The sequence below is a fragment of the Microtus oregoni genome, unplaced genomic scaffold (genome assembly GCF_018167655.1).
Source record: "Microtus oregoni isolate MIOR12 unplaced genomic scaffold, Mior012 000056F_ref0000123, whole genome shotgun sequence".
In the NCBI taxonomy this organism is placed as follows: domain Eukaryota; kingdom Metazoa; phylum Chordata; class Mammalia; order Rodentia; family Cricetidae; genus Microtus; species Microtus oregoni.
Window position 1 is genome coordinate 4,231,949 of NW_024543832.1, and position 19,157 is coordinate 4,251,105.

Consider the following 19,157-nt stretch of genomic DNA (forward strand, 5'->3'; position numbering starts at 1 on the left):
AACGTTCTGTTTATTGATCTGTGTTCCTGGAACTCACATGATGTCAATCAAAACTTGTCAGATTACACATCTGAGAACTCCCAGTAAACAGAATGTAAACTTTACCTGAATGAAATAATCCAAGGCCCCAAAGAGTGTTGTCACCCAGCTGTGTCTCTTACAAAGTGGTCACCTCAGGCAAGTCACCGCATCTTCTCTCCAGACTGTAAGTTAGATGCTGCTCTAGCTTTTGTGGGTCCGCCTGACTGTGCAATGTTTTGCTGGGCTTGTTATCAAGAGCCCTGCCTGGCTTGGGTGTCATTGATTGAGCATTCCAAGCATGACATCCTCCATCCCTGTATAATCCATGGGGCCTGAGACCATCAGAATATCATTCAGTAATATATGGACCAGGCCCCAGGAGATGGATCCTTGGATCTTAACGATCATCCACACCTACAATCTCTGGGGACTCAAGATGGTGAGCATCTTAAAGTCAGGGCCATGAAAGTTTTTTTAGTCACTTTTGATTTGTATCTGCTGACACTGGGTTTCCTTAGAACTAGAGGAAATTTCTGGTCTTTTTCACCACAGGTTAGCCTGTACCACCTTCTATCTTAATAGCAAGAATTATGCTATCCATAACAGAAAGCAACCCTCACAGTGAGTGACAAGTGACCTAGCTATAGGATCATGCTGATTCTCCTGCACTCCATGTGTGTGAGAGGAGCAAGCAGAAGGTGCAACTCACATGTGCAAGTGAGCTCCCAGAACATTTCCTGAGCAGTGGATCCTTGGCTTAATGTCAGGTTTCCTTCAAGGTACTTTCTTGACTATTTTTCATACCAGACACACAAAGCTTCTAACTAGGATGCTCATCCTATAGGTAACTATAGGCCAGAAGCAGACATGGCCCCCATGTTTGACCCCTTGGTCTTTTCCACAGACCCCTCCTGCCATGCCCCCATGTCTGTTCTCTCCCACGTTAGCTCTCTCTTTTGTGCATGTGCAGTTCTGGAGACTGAATCCGGGATCCTTGAGGCTAGGCACCGGCATTGTCACCGAGCTACACCTCTATCCCTTAAGGATTTCATTTTAAGGAGAGTTGTAGTTAATGGTTGCTGGAGGATAGAGGGCCAGCTTTCTCAGGGATGTGGCCCCTGAGAGGCTGCCCCACGTTCCAGCAGGAACACTGTATCACAGTAGTACCTGTCCTCATGCACACACAGGCAGCACGAAGTGGACTTAGTGAACATCTTAGTCAGAGTGACTATCACTGTGATGAAACAACACAATCAAAAGTGGCTTGGGAGGAAAGGTTTATTTCCCTCTTCCATGTAACGGTTCATTGTTGAAAGCAATGAGGGCAGGAACTCACACAGGAGTTGATGCAGAGGCCATGGAAGAATGCTGCTTATTGGCTTACTCCTTATGACTTGCTTAATCTGTGGTTTCATATAAAACCCAGAGCTACCTGCCAGTAGTAGCCCCCCCACACACACACACATACAATGCGCTGTGTCCTCCCACACCAACCACTAATCAAGAGTATGCCCTTCAGGCTTGTCTACAACTTGATTTCATGGGGGCATTTTCTCAAGTGGAGTTTCCCCTCTCAGGTGACTCTAGTCTGTGTCAAGTTAACAGAAAATTAACCAGTGCAGTATTAAAGAGAAACAAATGAAGATGGGAGAGAAAAGTGGTGAGGACACAACTGGGTGTGGATTTGATAAAAGTTCATATGCATGTGTGAGATTCTCAATAGCTTCTTTTAAACATTGGACAGGACCTCCTTACGTTGTTTGAGTTAGCCCCCTTTTTCTCCCTGTGCCTCAGCTTCTTGAGTGTTACAAATCTGAGCCTCCAGACTCCAAGAGTCCTTGCTATAGGCACAGCAAGTAGCAGGTGCTTTTTTCTTCTCCATTTCAGTTTATCTCCTGTTAGCAGCACCAAAGGACACTGTGGTTAATGTCATACACGAGTCCCATTGGGCCACCCCTTGATTCCTCCCAAAGGCTCTGTTGCACTCCAGCCAATGTGGGAATAGTGGGGCCAGGTTGCCGTAGGAACTAGTCCGCGGCAAGTAGGAGGCATGGCGCATGGGCTCACTGTATAGCTGCACCCATGCAGACTGCCTACACTGTGCACACACCGTTTTCTCATCTGTCCCTGTCTCACAGCTCAGCATGGAACAAACATGAATTGAGTCATCATTCTTTTCGCTTTTCAGGACCTTACAGCAGAATGCTGATAACGAAAAGTGGCTCAGCCTGGAGAGCGGAGTGGCCCTGGCCAAGACCCTTCGGCGCTATCTGCCCTACTTGGGGCTTCTGTCCCAGGCCCCAACTGCGAATGCACACCCCCGGACAGAACACGAGACACACCCAGTCAAGGTGATACTTCAGCCTATTCCTGTGATCAGGTTATCTTTACCTGCATGCACGTTTGTCTGTGAGTTACAAACATTTTAGCCGAATGAGTAGTCACAGTTCTCAGGCTCCCAGCAGCTGTCCTGTGGATGACAGACTCTGGATACCATGAGAAGGGCGAGGCTGTGTGTAGGGAGTTTCTGGACCCTGGGGCTGTGTTGGCTACAAGCACTACTACAGAAAACCTAGTGTTTAGAGTTCAGAGCAGAGCTCTGATACCAGCCTGTAGGAAGGAGGCCAGGAGCCAAGTGGGTGCATAGCCCAGATGGCAAGAAGACAGCGGCATCTGAACACAGCTGGAATCAGGTCTGGTGCCCACCGGACTAGGTTTAACTTAGCCATTACTACATCCCTGGAGACTTCTCATTTCTGGTAATTTCACCAACGTGGCTATCCCAGGACAACTGAAGGACTGCCTGTTTGTGGGTGCTAGGGTAGAGTTTCAAGATGGTGTGGTACCTGAACAACTGTCCCTCTGTCTGAGGTAGGCTTGGGCACAGGGCAATGGCATGCTTTTGAGGGCCAGATTTGTCACTAGGGGTAAAATCTCATTCAGTCAGTGTGCCAGGGCTGGCTTGGGAGGAAGTATAGTGTAAAGGAGGAGTTAGAACTTCACTGGGCTTTTGAGGTGTGGAAGTATTGTGACCAAGATGCTTCCAGGGCAGCTTGCAAAGAGACCTTATCAGACTTTGAATTTCCTTTTAAAAATTAATGAGCTCTGAGTACCAGGGGGAGGCAGCTTGGAGCCTGGGGACTAGCTCATATCTCAGGATGAGCTTGGGCCTGGTGTACAGGTTGGACTCTGGTGTGTTGGGCCTTCAACTAAGAATCAATGTTTATTCCTAAGGAACATCCATCGTGCTACCTCATCTGGGCTGTGTTTTCTAAGACTGCCATGTGGTACTAAATACCAAGGGACATCTGAAAGTTTCCTATAAACTGCACTAGGGTTTCCTCATTCCCAATAGGTGTATTGTGAGCCCAGCACAGGGGGCTGACTCCTTGAAAGTTCTCAGTCTCCTCCACCTAGGATGTCAGTGCCACTCACTCTGTGTAGGTGTCTACAAGCTGTCAGATGTTTCTGATGTTTCCATGGACTCTGGACTTTCTCTGGACATATACAGAGGAGTTGCAACTCCCCACACCCGTCGCCATCTGAGAACCAGTGGTCAGCCAGGGAAGCTGGCATTCGGTGTGGCCAGACTTCCATGATGTCATCCCTAGCCTAGAACCAGTGGTCGACAAGGGGAGCTGGCATTCCGTGTGGCCAGGGTTCCACAATAGCAGTCCCCAGCTGAGAACTAGTGGTCAGCAAGGGAAGCTAGCATTCTGTGTGGCCAAGGTTCTACGATAGCAGCCCCACCTCACATTGTGTTGGTTGTTGGGATCCCCGCTAATGCCAGCCAGCAAGATGACCTCACCCCACAGGTAGTCACAGCAGTGCCAGCTGATGCCCGTAACCCAGTCTTTTTATGCACGGTTGTTATTTCCATTGAAAAACAACCCATTGTAAATGACCATTGTAATCATATGACAGGGAGGCCATTGCAGAGTGATGGCCACAAGTCATTCAGAAGCTGAGCACTGGGGGGCACTTCTGGCTTGCACATTTCCCTCTGTGTTCAGATAGATGTTTCTTCATATTAGAAAAGTGTGAAAGCCCAGAACTCATTATTTTCTGTGAGCGTTTAAACGAGGAGAAAGCTGAGTCATCTCTCTAATGAGCGGCGTCTGCACAAAGCACAGAAGTGTGGCAGCTATCCAGGCTGCCGTGGGGTGCCACAGTCAGCCAGGAACTTGAGGCTTCTCCCCCCCTCCCACCTAGGTGACAGGCTCTCCCAGTAGCAATTTAAACTGTCGCCACTGGTGATGTTTCAACATGCAACCAAATTCCAATGAATTGTCCACAAATCATGTCCCCCCTCCCTATATATCTATCCTGGAAAATATGACTCCAGCATAGACAGAATTCTGAATTTATTCTCTTTGAGTCTGCTGAACTGATTACCTCATAACAGAAGCCATAGGGAACAGAATTTCCCTACTTCTCCAAACCACCATGACCAGGAGCCACTCTGACACGTGTTGAGTATACTGATAACTAAATCCATGCTATCACCGTTCCTGCATTGTTAGTGGGGTGCCCACCTTCTTGCTTTATTGATAAGAGTAGTATCTACCTTGAGTCCTTTCAGAGGCAAGGCAGAATATTACCATACTCCAGTTTTACCCATAGAGCACGGTGACAGCCCACTTTGCATGTCACCAAAGAGGGTCAAACTGAGGTCCATCGCTTGCTGATACCATTAACTAACCTATTTTAGAAACATTTTGAGAATGTATTTAATATAAGGGAACTATGATGGGCTCTGAGCTATAAAGAAAAAAGACTGACCCCACTCTTTAGAATTTTCACTCATGATGATCTGGTGATGGATGGAGACAGAGACAGAGACCCACACTGGAGCACTGGACTGAGATCCCAAGGTCCCAATGAGGAGCAGAAGGAGGGAGAACATGAGCAAAGAAGTTGGGACCACGAGGGGAGCACCCACCCACTGAGACAGTGGAGCTGATCTATTGGGAGCTCACCAAGACCAGCTGAACTGTGACGGAAAAAGCATGGGATAAAACTGGACTCTCTGAGCATGGCGAACAATGAGGCCTGATGAGAACCCAAGGACAATGGCACGGGGTTTTGAACCTACGTAATTGCTGGCTTTGTGGGAGCCTAGCCAGTTTGGATGTTCACCTTCCTAGAAATGCACGGAGGGGGGAGGACCTAGGACTTACCACAGGGCAGGGAACCCTGACTGCTCTTTGGGCTGGAGAGGGAGGGGGAGAGGAGTGGGGGGAGGGGGAGAAGGGTGGGAGGAGGGGGAGGGAAATGGGAGGCTGGGAGGAAGAGGAAATTTGTTTTTTTTTTTCTTTTCTCAATAAAAAAAAGTTAAAAAAAAGAATTTTCACTCATTTGATAAAAGAAATGAAACTGTAGTTGAAACGGAGAAGTATGATGATTGAATCAATGCTCCATACGAAGGACAGGAAGCGGGACAGGAAGGTGGACCATGGGTATCCTGAACAACGGTGATCAGAAAAAGAGCTGGAGGTCACCTTAGAGTCTCTCTGTGGTCTAGGAACCTTCACCACCACTCATAGCGTGGGTCGTTAGATGAGCTGCCGCTCCACCATTTCCAACATCCCACAAATTACAAATTGGAACAACAGTAAAACCTCCAGAATAGAGAAAGGAGCTTCTTGGGAGGCTCCCAGGAGGAACTGTTACATGTAGAGATGGGTCAAGAGCTAGCTGTTATCAGAAGAGAATGTGCAGGACCCTCATACAGAGGACCAGAGAAATCCAACCAGGACTCCACAGTGTTTGTGAGTGCAACACAGACATTCAGACCAGGGCAGCTTGGAGAGGTTAGAAAGAGCAGAGTGGACAGGAAGGAAGGCCTGGTCAACACAGACTGGCAATGTCAGAAAGAGCAGAGTGGACAGGAAGGAAGGCCTGGTCAACACAGACTGGCAATGTCAAAGAGAACAGAGTGGATAAGAAGGAAGGCCTGGTCAACACAGACTGGCAATGTCAGAAAGAGCAGAGTGGACAGGAAGGGAGGCCTGGTCAACACAGACTGGCAATGTCAGAGAGAGCAGAGTGGACAGGAAGGAAGGCCTGGACAACCCAGACTGGCAATGTCAGAAGGAGCAGAGTGGATAAGAAGGAAGGCCTGCTCAACACAGACTGGCAATGTCAGAAAGAGCAGAGTGGACAGGAAGGAAGGCCTGGGCAACACAGACTGGCAATGTCAAACAGAACAGATTGGATAAGAAGGAAGGCCTGGTCAACACAGACTGGCAATGTTAGAGAGAACAGAGTGGACAGGAAGGAAGGCCTGGACAACACAGACTGGCAATGTCAAAGAGAACAGAGTGGATAAGAAGGAAGGTCTGGTCAACACAGACTGGCAATGTCAGAAAGAGCAGAGTGGACAGGAAGGAAGGCCTGGTCAACACAGACTGACAATGTCAGAAAGAGCAGAGTAGACAGGAAGGAAGGCCTGGTCAACACAGACGGGCAATGTCAGAGAGAATAGAGTGGATGGGAAGGAAGGCCTGGTCAACACAGACTGGCAATGTTAGAACAGAGTGGATGGGAAGGAAGGCCTGGACAACACAGACTGGCAATCTTAGAGAGAACAGAGTGGATGGGAAGGAAGGCCTGGTCAACACAGACTGGCAATGTCAGAGAGAACAGAGTGGATGGGAAGGAAGGCCTGGTTAACACAGACTGGCAATGTCAGAAAGAGCATAGTGGATGGGAAGAGAGGCCTGGTCAACACAGACTGGCAATGTGAGGCTGACAGAGCTCCCACATCTGTGAAGACTGGCTAATATGTGGAAGTCTGACCCCATGTGTTGGTGGCATGGAGGACCTGGAACTCCAAAATGTCTTACAAAGTTGGACATGTATTTCCCTGGGTCCTAGTCGCTCCATCTCCTCCCATGCTAAATGAAAGCAAATGTCCATTTAAAATGTGCACAGGAATTCCCTTGGCAAACTTAGAGACAGGAAACAGAAGTCTAGTTAGCTAAAGTAAGCAGGTGAGTGTGGAACAGGCCCTTGACAGTGACTCACACACGGAGGGAACAGCATGCCGCGTGGATGAGGAGACGAAGCAGTGGGTAACAGGAGCAGATCATGGCTGCCGGGGCACTTCTGCACTGGCAGAGAGCCCCTTGTGACAGTTGTTCATGGGGAAAGGTGAAAGGAAAAGTAACCCAACGCAAAATGTGTAAAAATTTTGAACAAGTACTTTATTAGGAAAAAATATATACAAAGGGCCAATTCAGGCTTCAAAGGTTGCTCTTGCAGAGGACCCCAGGTTCAGCTCCCAGTACCCACATGGTAACTCAAAACTATTCATCAGTTCAGTCCCAAGGGATCCAATACTCTATTTTGACCTCCACAGGCAGCAGGAATGTGTGTGGTGCACACACATGTAGCATACACTCATGCATACACGTAAAAAAAACAAATCTTTTAAAGACTGTTCAGTTTAAGATCTACCACTTCCTGTCCACTGGCCTGGCTAGGAGGGAGACGAGGCAGAGGCACTCTGGGCATTTATGGGGAGATAATGATGGACAGATATAATCACAATGTGTTGTACAGATATATAAAATATTCAAAGGATAGCTGTAAAATACAAAAATTGTGAAGTCACCTCTGGCAAGGATGTGGAATAAGAGACAATTCCATATTCTCAAGAGTAACAACTGTTACAGCCCTGGCCTGGTAGTTTTTTCTGGGGAGGGTTTCTGCTCTGTATGTACATAGAGACTCATTCTCTAGGCTGAGCGTAGCGGCATGTGCCTGTGATCTCAGCACTTGGAAACTGGAGACAGGAGAATCAGAAGGATCAAGACCTTCTCTCTCTCTCTCTCTCTCTCTCTCTCTCTCTCTCTCTCTCTCCCTCCCTCCCCCTCTCCCCCTACTCTCTCTCTCCCCTTTCTGTGTGTGTGTGCGTTCACGCGTGCACGCGCGTGTGTGCATAAACAAAGACTTGTGCCTCACTCATATACAGAATGTTACCTAGCTAGAGATAACATGACCATCTACAACAGGCCTGTTTTGCAGCCAGCCATGTGTGAAGAGGTGCCTCCTGGGAAGAAGTGTGTGGGTGCAGAGCCTCTGTCTTTTTTGTCAGCATAGAGCTGAGGATGGAGGGCAGTTTGCATTACACGCATGTCTAATGTTCATTTGATTTTTATTTTAAAAACCGCTCCTGCTCTCATTTCCCTGACTGTTGGCAGGAAGCCAGGCTCTGTGGAAGCTGTCCGCAAGGTAGCTGATGTCCTCGCACACTGGGGGAGCTGTCTCCAGTCTGGGTGCTGTCCTCGCACACTAGGGGAGCTGTCTCCAGTCTGGGGGTGCTGTCCTCGCATACTGGGGGAGCTGTCTCCAGCTATCCTCACACTTGGTCTGGCCGCAGACCAAGGTGCTGCCTTATAACTCTCGGGAGCTGTTATGGGGCTGGGTACTGTCTTCAGTTCACACAGCGGTGCCTAACGCAGTCAGGGGTTCAGATCCAACAATTCTGAGTCCCTTACATCCTGCTGGCTACCAATTGCCTACCCTCCACAAACACCAGAGAGACAGCAAGCTCTCTGCACATGCATCCCATTACAGAAAATTGGAAGTGCTCGCGGGCCAGTAACCTACTCACATGCCTCCCATGGTGTAGAGAGGAGGGCCAGAGGTGTGCTGTGACAGCCATTGGGTGTTTCTGGGGACCTGTGTAGCCCTGTTGTGATACTTTTCTTCCAGGCCTTTACCTCCCTGCTGTCGCCTCTGGGTGGGCAGCTGAGTTCCTCCCACTGATGGCAAGGATGGCTGACCTGCTGGAAGAGGAGGCCAGCAGTAAAAACCAGTGAAATGTCTACCTTTAGATGAGAGTGGGCATGGACTTTCAGAGCAGAATGGCCACAGACCAAGAGGGCCACTTTCAAACAGTTACTTACGAATAGAACTGAATCCAGAGTCCTGGAACTGTTGTCAGGCCTGACTTCCTCAACTGAAGTCACCAAACTCCACTTTCAAATCACCGGATCCCTCACGTCATGCCAGGCTAGCAGAGGAGAGTTTGTCTGTATGCAGTAAGACCCTGCTAGCCCCAGCTCTGCCGACTCTCACTAAAATGTCTCATCTGCTTATCTCTGGGGTGAGGTAATTGCTTCTCATGGGAAGACAGAAGAGGATTAGGAAGAGTGAAAGCAGGAGACCCGGGGAAGCCAGGCAGTTGTATAGCAAAGTCAGGCGCTTTGGGCTTATTCTTCTCCCACCATCTCTGACTGTCAAGTGAGTCGGGCAGGAACTCTGCCCCATTCCAGGCTTCCCTGTCCTTAGCCTGGTAGGAGGCTAGAGGAGCTGCTGGCGGAGAAGATATGTGTGAGTTAGACGTGGCAGAGTCGGTGGGATGGCAGAGAGCAGGACATCGAGAGTGACCACATCTGTGCCATTCACTGCTTTCTTTTGGAAGGCTCCTAAGCTCACTGATGGGGAGTCATCTGCACAGGCCCCCAGCAGCACCTACACTGGACCACTGACTATATCAGAGATTATGCGATTCTCAGTTTCCCAGCTAATGGCTCTGCATCCTCATGATTTTGTGAACTGTAAACACCATGGATATTGGTTTCTCCTAACAGGAGCCAGTCATCTCCACCACAAGTACAAATACAAAGAATACTTCTTCCCTTCCCCGAGGGCAGCAGTCCCCTGTGAGGACCTAGGAAAGCCTACTTAGCCTCATAGACTCCATTTTGAAAAAAAAGCCTCCATCTTAAGACATCTCGTAACCAGGGGTTGAACTCAGTTCCAGAAGGAAAAAAAAAAAACAGCCTAAACACAGCCAATCAGAAGACAGGACAATAACTTCACAGGGTCCAGATGTTCCTGCAGATGTTCTGTCAGCAGTTTGTGGTGCTGCACCAGCAGCCTGACCAATCACCTTGCCCCATCCCCTCACCCAATACCAGAACTCCCTGCTTGTGTTTGTTTTTTTCCTTTAAAAACTCACTCTGAGTTCGGGACTGCGTCACCTCCATCCACTGTGTTAGAATGTTGGGTTGTGGACCAAGCTCAAGCAACAGAGACCCTTGTGTGTTTGCAACAGAGACCCTTGTGTGTTTGCATCAGAAAAAAACTCCTTGGTAGTCTCATTGGGGGCTCACGCAACACAGGTCTAACACATCCTGGTGACTTCATACAGCTAGGAAGAACTGCTCACAGTTGGCCACACAAAGCATGAGCCCTCTTGGAAACTGACATCACTAGATGTTGAGATATAGATTAAGAGACCTAGAAAGACAGATACAGAGAGACAGCGGCATAGGAGAGAGATAGACATAAAAATATCGAGACACAGAAAAACAAACACAAAGGCAGAGAGAGTAAGGCAGAGAAAGAGACAGAGATATACATACATAAAGATACACAGAGACTGGAGACACACAAGGGTAGAGAGAGAAACACAGAGACAGAGCAGAGAGATGGAAAGAAAAAAAAGAGACACAAAGATCTATAACAAACTGGCAGAGAGAACAAAAATACCTTCCTCTATCATTCCCATGGCTAAGGCCTTATGCCAGTGGTCAGTGTCTTTCTAGCTGGTACCTCCCTGCTCCCCCTTGGCAACCAGCAATCCATTGTGTCATGCTATGAGGCCATCTCATTAAGAAGCCTTCTAGCCCACCCCCACCTGCACTGTTTTGTCAGGCCTGTGGCAACATCTTGATCAACATGACTGTCAACACTGCCTTTGGGCACACTGGAGAAGATGTGTGTGATGTGTTCAATAATGTCCTGATTTGAATTTACTGCTTTGATTTGGATTCTTGGCATTAGAGAATATCTGATGAGCTGGGTGGCCAGTTTGTAGATGAGTCTTGTCTAAGTAGAGTGTCCGGTGGGAGTTCTAGGACCTCCAGACCTTCCTGTCAGTCTGAACAATAGCTGTGCAGACAGACACAGGGCAGGGGAACAAGAGAGGTACTCTGATCTAAAAAGCAGGCCTGACTTTGCCTCTGGCACTGTAGCCAGCAAACCTAATAGCAAGGGAGCTGCTCTCTTGATCACCTGGGCAGATGGGCATATGAGGCAGGCTTCAGCTCCATGAAGTTGTTCTGACTTGTTCCATGGAATGCAATCACTTCATCAAAGAGTATTGTTTTTCTCAACCTCTCTATAGTGTAATTCTAATTAGTGATTGATTTCTGTGACCCTTTTTGATTCTTTGTTAATCTGCAAGCAGTTTGAGTACAGGGCCATGTTAGAATGACTCTTTCCACTAGAATGTCGTTAGAAGTTGAACATGCAGTGGCTATTGCAATGCTGCTGCTAATGGTAGGTCTACTGCTGAGTGCAGGGATGCTGATGGGGATGAGGATGTGCTGAGAGAGACAGTGATGCTCACAGGTAGGATGCTGTAGATGATGGGGTACTGCTGTTGTAGATGCTGCTGATGGTTATACTTATATATTATTTGTATTTTAATAAATAAATCTTGCCTGAAGAATATAGGCAAAATTAAAGCTACAAGAGGTCAGGTAATGGTGAATGGTGACACATACCTTTAATCCCAGAATTTAGAAGACAGAGGCAGAGGGATCTCTGTGAATTCAAGGCCACCCTGGGATACACAAGATCAATGAAGAACAAATCTAGATGGTAGTGGCATACATATATAATTATAGTAGTAGGAATCATGCCTTCAATCCCAGACCTAGAGGGAATATAAAATGGGAGGAGAGAGAAGCTTAGTCTGCAGTCTCCCAGCCTTGGTAGAGGTAGGACTTCTGTAGTGGCTTGGCTGATTTGCTTTTCTGGTTTTCAGGTTTAATCCCAATATCTATCTCTGGGATTTTATTATTCATGCTACAAATAGTACAGATGTTGTTTATGGTGTAGATGCTGCTGCTGCTATAGACGCTGCTGATAACGAGGATACTGCTGCTTCTGTATATACTGCTGATAGTTAAGAGCTGTATTATTTATGTTTTAATAAGTTAAGCTGCCTGAAAATCAGTGCAAAACAGTCAAACTATTCAAAGCCATACAAACCAGGCAGTGGTGGCACACACCTTTAATCTCAGCAGTCAAATAGGTTAGCCATAGAGACCAGGTGGTGTTGGTGCACGCCTTTAATCCCAGCACCAGAGCAGAATAAAAAACAGGAGAAGATAGGTCTCAGATCAGTCCTAATCTGAGAGTTTGTGGAGCACGGATTGCCCATTTTTGGTCTGAGTATGAGGCAAGAGCCAGTGACTGACTACTTTGATTTTCTAATCTTCAAGTTGAATCCCAATATCTGTCTCTTAATTTTAATTATTCATGATACATTGGTGCCCAACATTTGAAGTAAAAATTCATGAGCAAGACATTTGCCTGTGACTTTACAGCCACTGGCTTAGGCCAGAATTACACATGGTTGGAGTCACTGCTCTACCAGCTCTCCCTGAACGCCCTTCTTGGGTTCCTGGCAAACTAGGTAGCTGGCTGCCTTGAGATCTAGGTAGGTGCTTACTGTTCTGTGCAGCAGCAATAGGCCTCATATCCACAGCAACATCATTGGAGGATGTGGTAATACAACTAGGAATTCTTAAAATGAGGAATTAGTTAAAAGAGAGAGATTTTTCCCACATTAAAAATGGGAAACAGTATTACATTGGAGGGATTTGTGTGTCCTATGGTAACACAATGGGCAGTCTGGAAGTGGAATAACTAAATGAGAGAATTTAGATGGGATTTATCTAATGTCAATAGTAAACATTATCAGCCTCAGAATTTTTACTGTATCACTAAAAATGTTGGTAAATCTGAGTGCTAAGATAAAGACCTTAGAAAAACTTAGCAAATAGGTCACAGAGCTATTCAAATTCAGACAGAAAAATTTAATGGAGAACCAATTTCAGTGTTTCATTATAAGAATAGAGAGGAACAGCCTAAAGTTTTCTTCTTTTCTTTTTTCTTTTAATTTATTTCTTTTTTAATTTTATTTTTTAAAAGAAAACAAACAATCTCAGTTCCCATTCCCTCTCCTCCTCCTATTCCCTCCATCTTCCCCCCCAACCACACCCCCATCCACTCCTCAGAGAGGGAAGGGTCCAAGGTCCAAGGCCTTCCCTGCTATTTCTAGGCTGAGCAAGGTATCCATCGAAAGAGAATGGGCTTCCAAAAAGCCAGTACAAACAGTAGGGATAAATCCAGGTGCCACTGCCAGTGGCTTTGCAGTCTGTCACAGCCACACAATTGTCACCCACCTTCAGAGGGAATAGTTTGGGCCTATGCTGGTTCCTCCCGTCTGGCTGGAGTTGGTGTGCTCCCATTAGCTCAGGTAAGCTGTTTCAGTGGGTGTCGTCATCATGGTCTTGACCTCTTTGATCATATTCCCACTCCTCCCACTCTTCAGTTGGACTTTGGGAGCTCAGCCCAGGGCTCTGCTGCAGGTCTCTGTCTCTGTTTCCATCAGTTGCTGTATGAAGGATCTATAGTGACATTTAATATATTAATCAATCTGACTACAGGGCAAGGCCAGTTCAGGCACCCTCTCCTCTATTGCTTAGGGTCTTAGCTGGGATTATCCTTGTGGATTCCTGGAAATTTCTGTAGTGTGAGGTTTCTTGCTAGCCCCATAATGGCTCCCTCAATCAAAATATCTTTCCTTGCTCTCATCTCTGTCCTTCCTCCATCTCAACTATCCCGTTACCTCAAGTTCTCCTTCCCCCTTCCTTTCACCCCTCCTCTTTCCTTGCTGCCCTTCCTATGCCCCTCCCCACCGCTCATGCTCCCAATTTTGTCAGGTGATCTTGTCTAGTTCCCCTTTCCAGGTAGATTGATATATGTTTTTCTTAGGGTTCATCTTATTACTTAGTTCCCTCGGGTCCTGGACTATAGGCTCATTATCCTTTGCTTTACAACTAGTATCCACTTATGAATGAGTACATAAGTGTACATGTTCATCTTTCTTGGTCTTGGTTACCTCTATCAGGATGGTTTTTTGTAGTTCCATCCATTTGCATTCATGGATGCAAAATATTTCAATGTGTCATTTTTTTCCCACTGAGCAGTACTCCATTGTATAAATGTACCATATTTTCTATATTCATTCTTTGGCTAAGGGTCATCTAGGTTGTTTCCAGGTTCTGGCTATTACAAATAATGCTGCTATGAACAGAGTTGAACAAATGTACTTCTAGTGTTATTGAGCATCCTTTGGGTATATGCCCAATAGTGGTATCAATGGGTCCTGAGGTAGGTTGATTCCCAATTTTCTGAAAAAACAAAACAAAATGCCATAATGATTTTCAAAGTGGTTGTACAAGTGTGCATTGGAGGAGTTTCCCCCTTATTCCACATTCCATAAACTGTCAGTGGTGTTTTTGATCTTAGCCATTTGGACTGGTGTAAGACGGTATCTCAGATTTGTTTTGACTTGCATTTCCCTGATGGCTAAGGATGTTGAACATTTCCTTAAGTGTCTTTCAACCATTTAAAAAATGGGGTACAAAACTAAACAGGAAATTCTCAACAGGAGAATCTCAAATGGTTGATGACTGCTTCTATTTCCTTGTAGGTTATAGCTCTACTTAAATTGTTCACCTGTTCTTGATTTAATTTTGGTATATGGTACCTCTCCAGAAAATTGTCCATTTCTTTTATATTTTCTAATTCTGTGGAATGCAGGTTTTTAAAATATGACCTAATGATTCTCTGGATTTCCTTGGTTTCTATTGTAATGCCCCCCTTTTTATTTCTGATTTTGTTAATTTGGATGTTCTCTTTCTGCCTTTTGATTAGTTTGGATAAAAGTTTAGCTATAATGTTGATTTTCTCAAAGAACCAGCTCTTTGTTTCATTGATTCTTTGTATTTTCTTTTTTCTCTTTTATTGATTTCAGCCCTTAATTTGATTATTTATTACTCCTACTGGGTGAGTCTGCTTCTTTTTGTTCTAGAGCTTTCAGGTGTGCTGTTAAGTCACTAGTGTGAGATTTCTCCACTAACTTTATGTAGGTACTTAGTGCAATGAACTTTCCTCTTAGTACTGCTTTTATTGTGTCCCATAGGTTTGGGTACATTGTACCTTTATTTTCATTGAATTCTAGAAAATACTTAATTTCTTTCTTTATTTCTTCCTTGACCCAGGGGTGTTTCAATTGAGCACTGTTCTATTTTCATGAGTTTGTAGTCTTTCTGCAATTAGTGTTGCTGTTAAATTCTAACTTTAAACCATGGTGATTCAGTAAGATACAGGGGATTATTTGTGTTTTTTTATCTGTTGCTGTTTGCTTTGTTATTAAGTATGTGGTCAGTTTTAGAGAAGGTTCCATGAGGTGCTGAGAAGAAAATATATTTTTGTGTGTTTGGGTGAGGTGTTCTTTAGATGTCTGTTAAGTCCATTTGAGTTATGATATCTATTCTCTTATTTCTCTGTTAAGTTTCTGTCTTGTTGACCTGTCCATTGTGGAGAATAGAGTATTAAAATCTCCTGCTATTAGTGGGTGGGATTTGAAGTGCAATTTAAACTTTAGTAATTTTTTTTACATATGTGGATACTCTTATATTTGGGGCACAGATGTTCAAGGATGAGACTTCATCTTGATGGATTGTCCCTGTTATCAGTATAAAGTGTCCTTCTTCATCTCTTCTGATTGATTTTAGTTTGAAATCAATTTTGTTAGATATTAGGATAGCCACACCCACTTGTTTCTTACATCCATTTGATAGGGAAATCTTTTCCCAATATTTTACTCCGAGGTAATGTCTCTCTTGAGGTTGAGGTGTGTTTCTTCTTTACAGCTGAAGGTTGCACGCTCCTTTTGGATCCATTTTGTTAGCCTGTGTGTTTTTATGGATAAATTGAGTTCATTGCTATTAGGATATATTAATGACCAGTGATTGCTAATTACTGTTATTTTGGGTGGTAGGTTTGTGTATTTTCATTCTTTGGGATTTGCTGGTATGAAGTTATCTGTTGCCTGTGCTTTTGTGTGTGGAGTTAGCTTCCTTGGGTTGTAGTTTTCCTCCTAGTACACTCTGTATGGCTGAATTTGTGGATAGGTATCGTTTAAAGTCTGGTTTTGTCATAGAATATCTTGTTTTCTACATCAATGATGAATGAAAGCTTTACTGGGTATAGTAGTCTGGGCTTGCTCCTGTGGTCTCTTAGTGTGTGCAGCACATCTGTCCAGGCTTTTATGGTTTCAATTGAGGAGTCAGGTGTAATTCTAATAGGTCTGCCTTTATATGTTGTGTGATCTTTTTCCTTCGCAGCTCTTAATATTCTTTCTTTATTCTGTATGTTTTGTATTTGATCATTATATGGTGAGGAGACTTTTTTAAAAAATTGGTCTAGTCTATTTGGTGTTTTTTAAGCTTCTTGTACCTTCATATGATTATCCTTCTTTAGGTTGAGAAAGTTTTCTTCTATGATTCTGTTGAATATATTTTCTGTGCCTTTGAGCTAGAGTTCTTCTCCTTCTTCGGTTCCAATTATTTTAAGGTTTAGTCTTTTCATGGTGTCCCAGATTTCCTGAATGTTTTGGGTTAAGAATTTGTTGGATTTAATGTTTTCTTTGGTTGATGAATCTATTCCTCTATAGTATCTTTAACACCTGAGATTCTCTCTTCCATCTCTTGTATTCTCTTGGTTTTTCTTGCCTCTGTAGCTCCAGTTTGTTTACACAAACTTTCCATATCCAGAATTCCCTTGGCTTTTGTTTTCTTTATTACACCTATTTCAGTCTTCAAGTCTTTAACTGTTTGTTTCACCTCTTGATTGTGTTTTCTTTGAGAGATTTATTGATTTCTTCCATTTTTTTTGTTTGTCTTTTTCTCCATTTCTTTAATGGAATTTTTCATTTTCTCTTTAAAGGTCTCCATTATCCTCATAATGTTACATTTAAAATTGTTTTCTTGCATTGGCACCTATCTTTCTCTTCCTCCAATTGGTGCTATAGTGTATTTGCATCTTGGTTCAATCCTTGAAGTGGCTACTGGTGTCTTTAGGGACTGTTCTTGTTCTGCTCTATACCGTTACTGTCTGTGTCTCAGGGATCCACTGAAGTTTCCCTTGGCCTGCTCTCAAGTCCACTTTCTTGTTCTGCTCTGTTAGTTTATACTGTGCAGTCACAGTCTGTGTTCAGAATTCCTCTCCTGGTCCTCTCTGTGCAGTCACAGTCTGTGTTCAGAATTCCTCTCCTGGTCCTCTCTGTGCAGTCACAGCCTGTGCTTCAGGTTTATTCTCCTGGTCCTCTCTCTTAGCCCTCTCTGTGTAGTTGCAGCTTGTGTTTCTGGCTTTCACTGAGGTTGCAGGTGGGAGGGATAGGAGGATTTGGGTGTAGAGTAGAACTTGTAGCTTGCAGGGTCCGATGGATGGGGTGGGAGCCTTGAAGTAGCCTGCCTGTAGGAAGCTTGCCTGCTGGCTGGCTAGAGAAGTTGAGGCAGGTGGGGAGGGACCTAGGGTTTTGTCCTGGTATGGAGGACCTAAAGAGTGGGTATCCCACCGGCTAATGATCACTCACCTCTTGGTCCTCTCTGTGAATTTGCAGTCTGTGTTTCAGAGTTCCACTGAGGCTGCACTTGATAGGAGGGTTTGGGGGTGGAGTGGGATTTGTGGCTTGCAGGGTCCAGTGGATGGGTGGGGGCATTGGAGCAGACTACCTCCAGCCTAAGCCTTTCAAACAACCAGTCTTAATATATCCAGTAACCATACAGGAATCGTCAAATGATAGAGAAAGAGCTGAATGGACTCCTGTGCTAATGTTTGATTTAAGAATTTTCAAGGACACAATAATCTCAGATGCAGTGGATTCATCTTTTGTGAAGCAAATGTTAAACTCGTGGTCAGTTTGTAATAGACTTACCCATAATGACTGGATAAAGTTGGGTAAAGCTGTTTTAGATCTTGGTCCACAATTACAATGGAGTAGCTGATTGAGAAATGATGGGGTAATGATAGAGGTATGGAAATCTCAAGATCAAATTCATGGAAAAGAAAATTATGTTGCTATAGAAAAGCAATCTCTGTATGATGGTCACATCCTGTCTTTATGCTCTGCAGCAGGTTTGAGTACTTGGGATAGAATTGTAGGAGTAGGAAAGAAGACTAAAGTTATACAGGGCCCAAAAGTAACCTCATGAATTTTTTAAAAAGATTGACTTCAACAGTAAATAGAATGATACCAAATGCGTAAGTTAGACAAATAATAATTGAACCACTGGCTTTTAAAAATGTCAATTCTCTATGCAAAAAAGATAATTAGGGTATTAAAGGCAAGATCAGCACCTTTGGAGGAATGGATTTGAGCTACAACTAACATTGAATCTCATGACCATGATGATGCATGGATAGAGGAGGTGATTTCCAAAGGTTTGAGGAAAAATCAAAATGTCAAATGTTACACTTGTGACAAACAAGGCCACCTTAAAAGGGATTTTAAATAAGGCATTATTGAAACAATGCTTTTTGCTAAGAATAATCCATTCAGAATGCCCCTCCATTATGCAGAAAGTGTAGCAAAGGCAGGCATTGGACTAATGAATGTAGGAAAATGCATGCTAATCCTTTGCTGTCAAGAAACTCCATAAGGGTCCTCTTGCAGGCCCCTATGACAAATCCAGTTTAGTTGTTTCCTGCCATTATAGAGGAAACTTCTTCCCAGAGCAATTAAAAAACCTAATACCTATTGTAAGAAACCATACTACTTTGGATAATATAACAGTTATGGGAGAACATAAAAATCAGGAGAAACCATAAAACAAGTATTTTGACAAGCTTCTGCAAATGAATAAAGATGAAAATTAAAAGCATGAAGAAATGACATTGTTATTGAAGGTCTGTTAGACACCAGTGCAGATGTAACAATAACTTTATCAGAATCTTGGCAACAAAATTTGCCTCTTCAGGATGTAAATGTTTCAATTTTTAGGGATCAGAACATTATCTCAGGTAAAGCAGAGTACAAGATGTGTCAAATATATAGGGCCAAAAGGAATATTAAAACCATATGTGGCTAACGTAGCAATGATTTTGTGGGGATGTGATTTGATACATCAATGGAATACTCAGATTAACATTCCCACAATCTTAGAAACAAACCATAAATTAATGTGTGTTTCTAGGAAAAAAATTATACAAGGTTTTATCAAGAACAGTCACTGATGGTTCAGGTTGTACAATAA

At 44.4% G+C, this 19,157-nt stretch overlaps 1 protein-coding gene across 1 annotated transcript in view; it reads left to right on the forward strand.

Annotated features, from left to right (window-relative positions):
* Positions 1–19,157, forward strand: part of Ptprn2 (protein tyrosine phosphatase receptor type N2) — a 744,114-nt gene that overhangs the window by 295,323 nt on the left and 429,634 nt on the right. Inside the window, exon 5 of the mRNA XM_041638770.1 lies at positions 2,210–2,372. Coding sequence (XP_041494704.1) covers positions 2,210–2,372 — 163 coding nt within the window. The remainder of the gene's footprint in view (positions 1–2,209; positions 2,373–19,157) is intronic.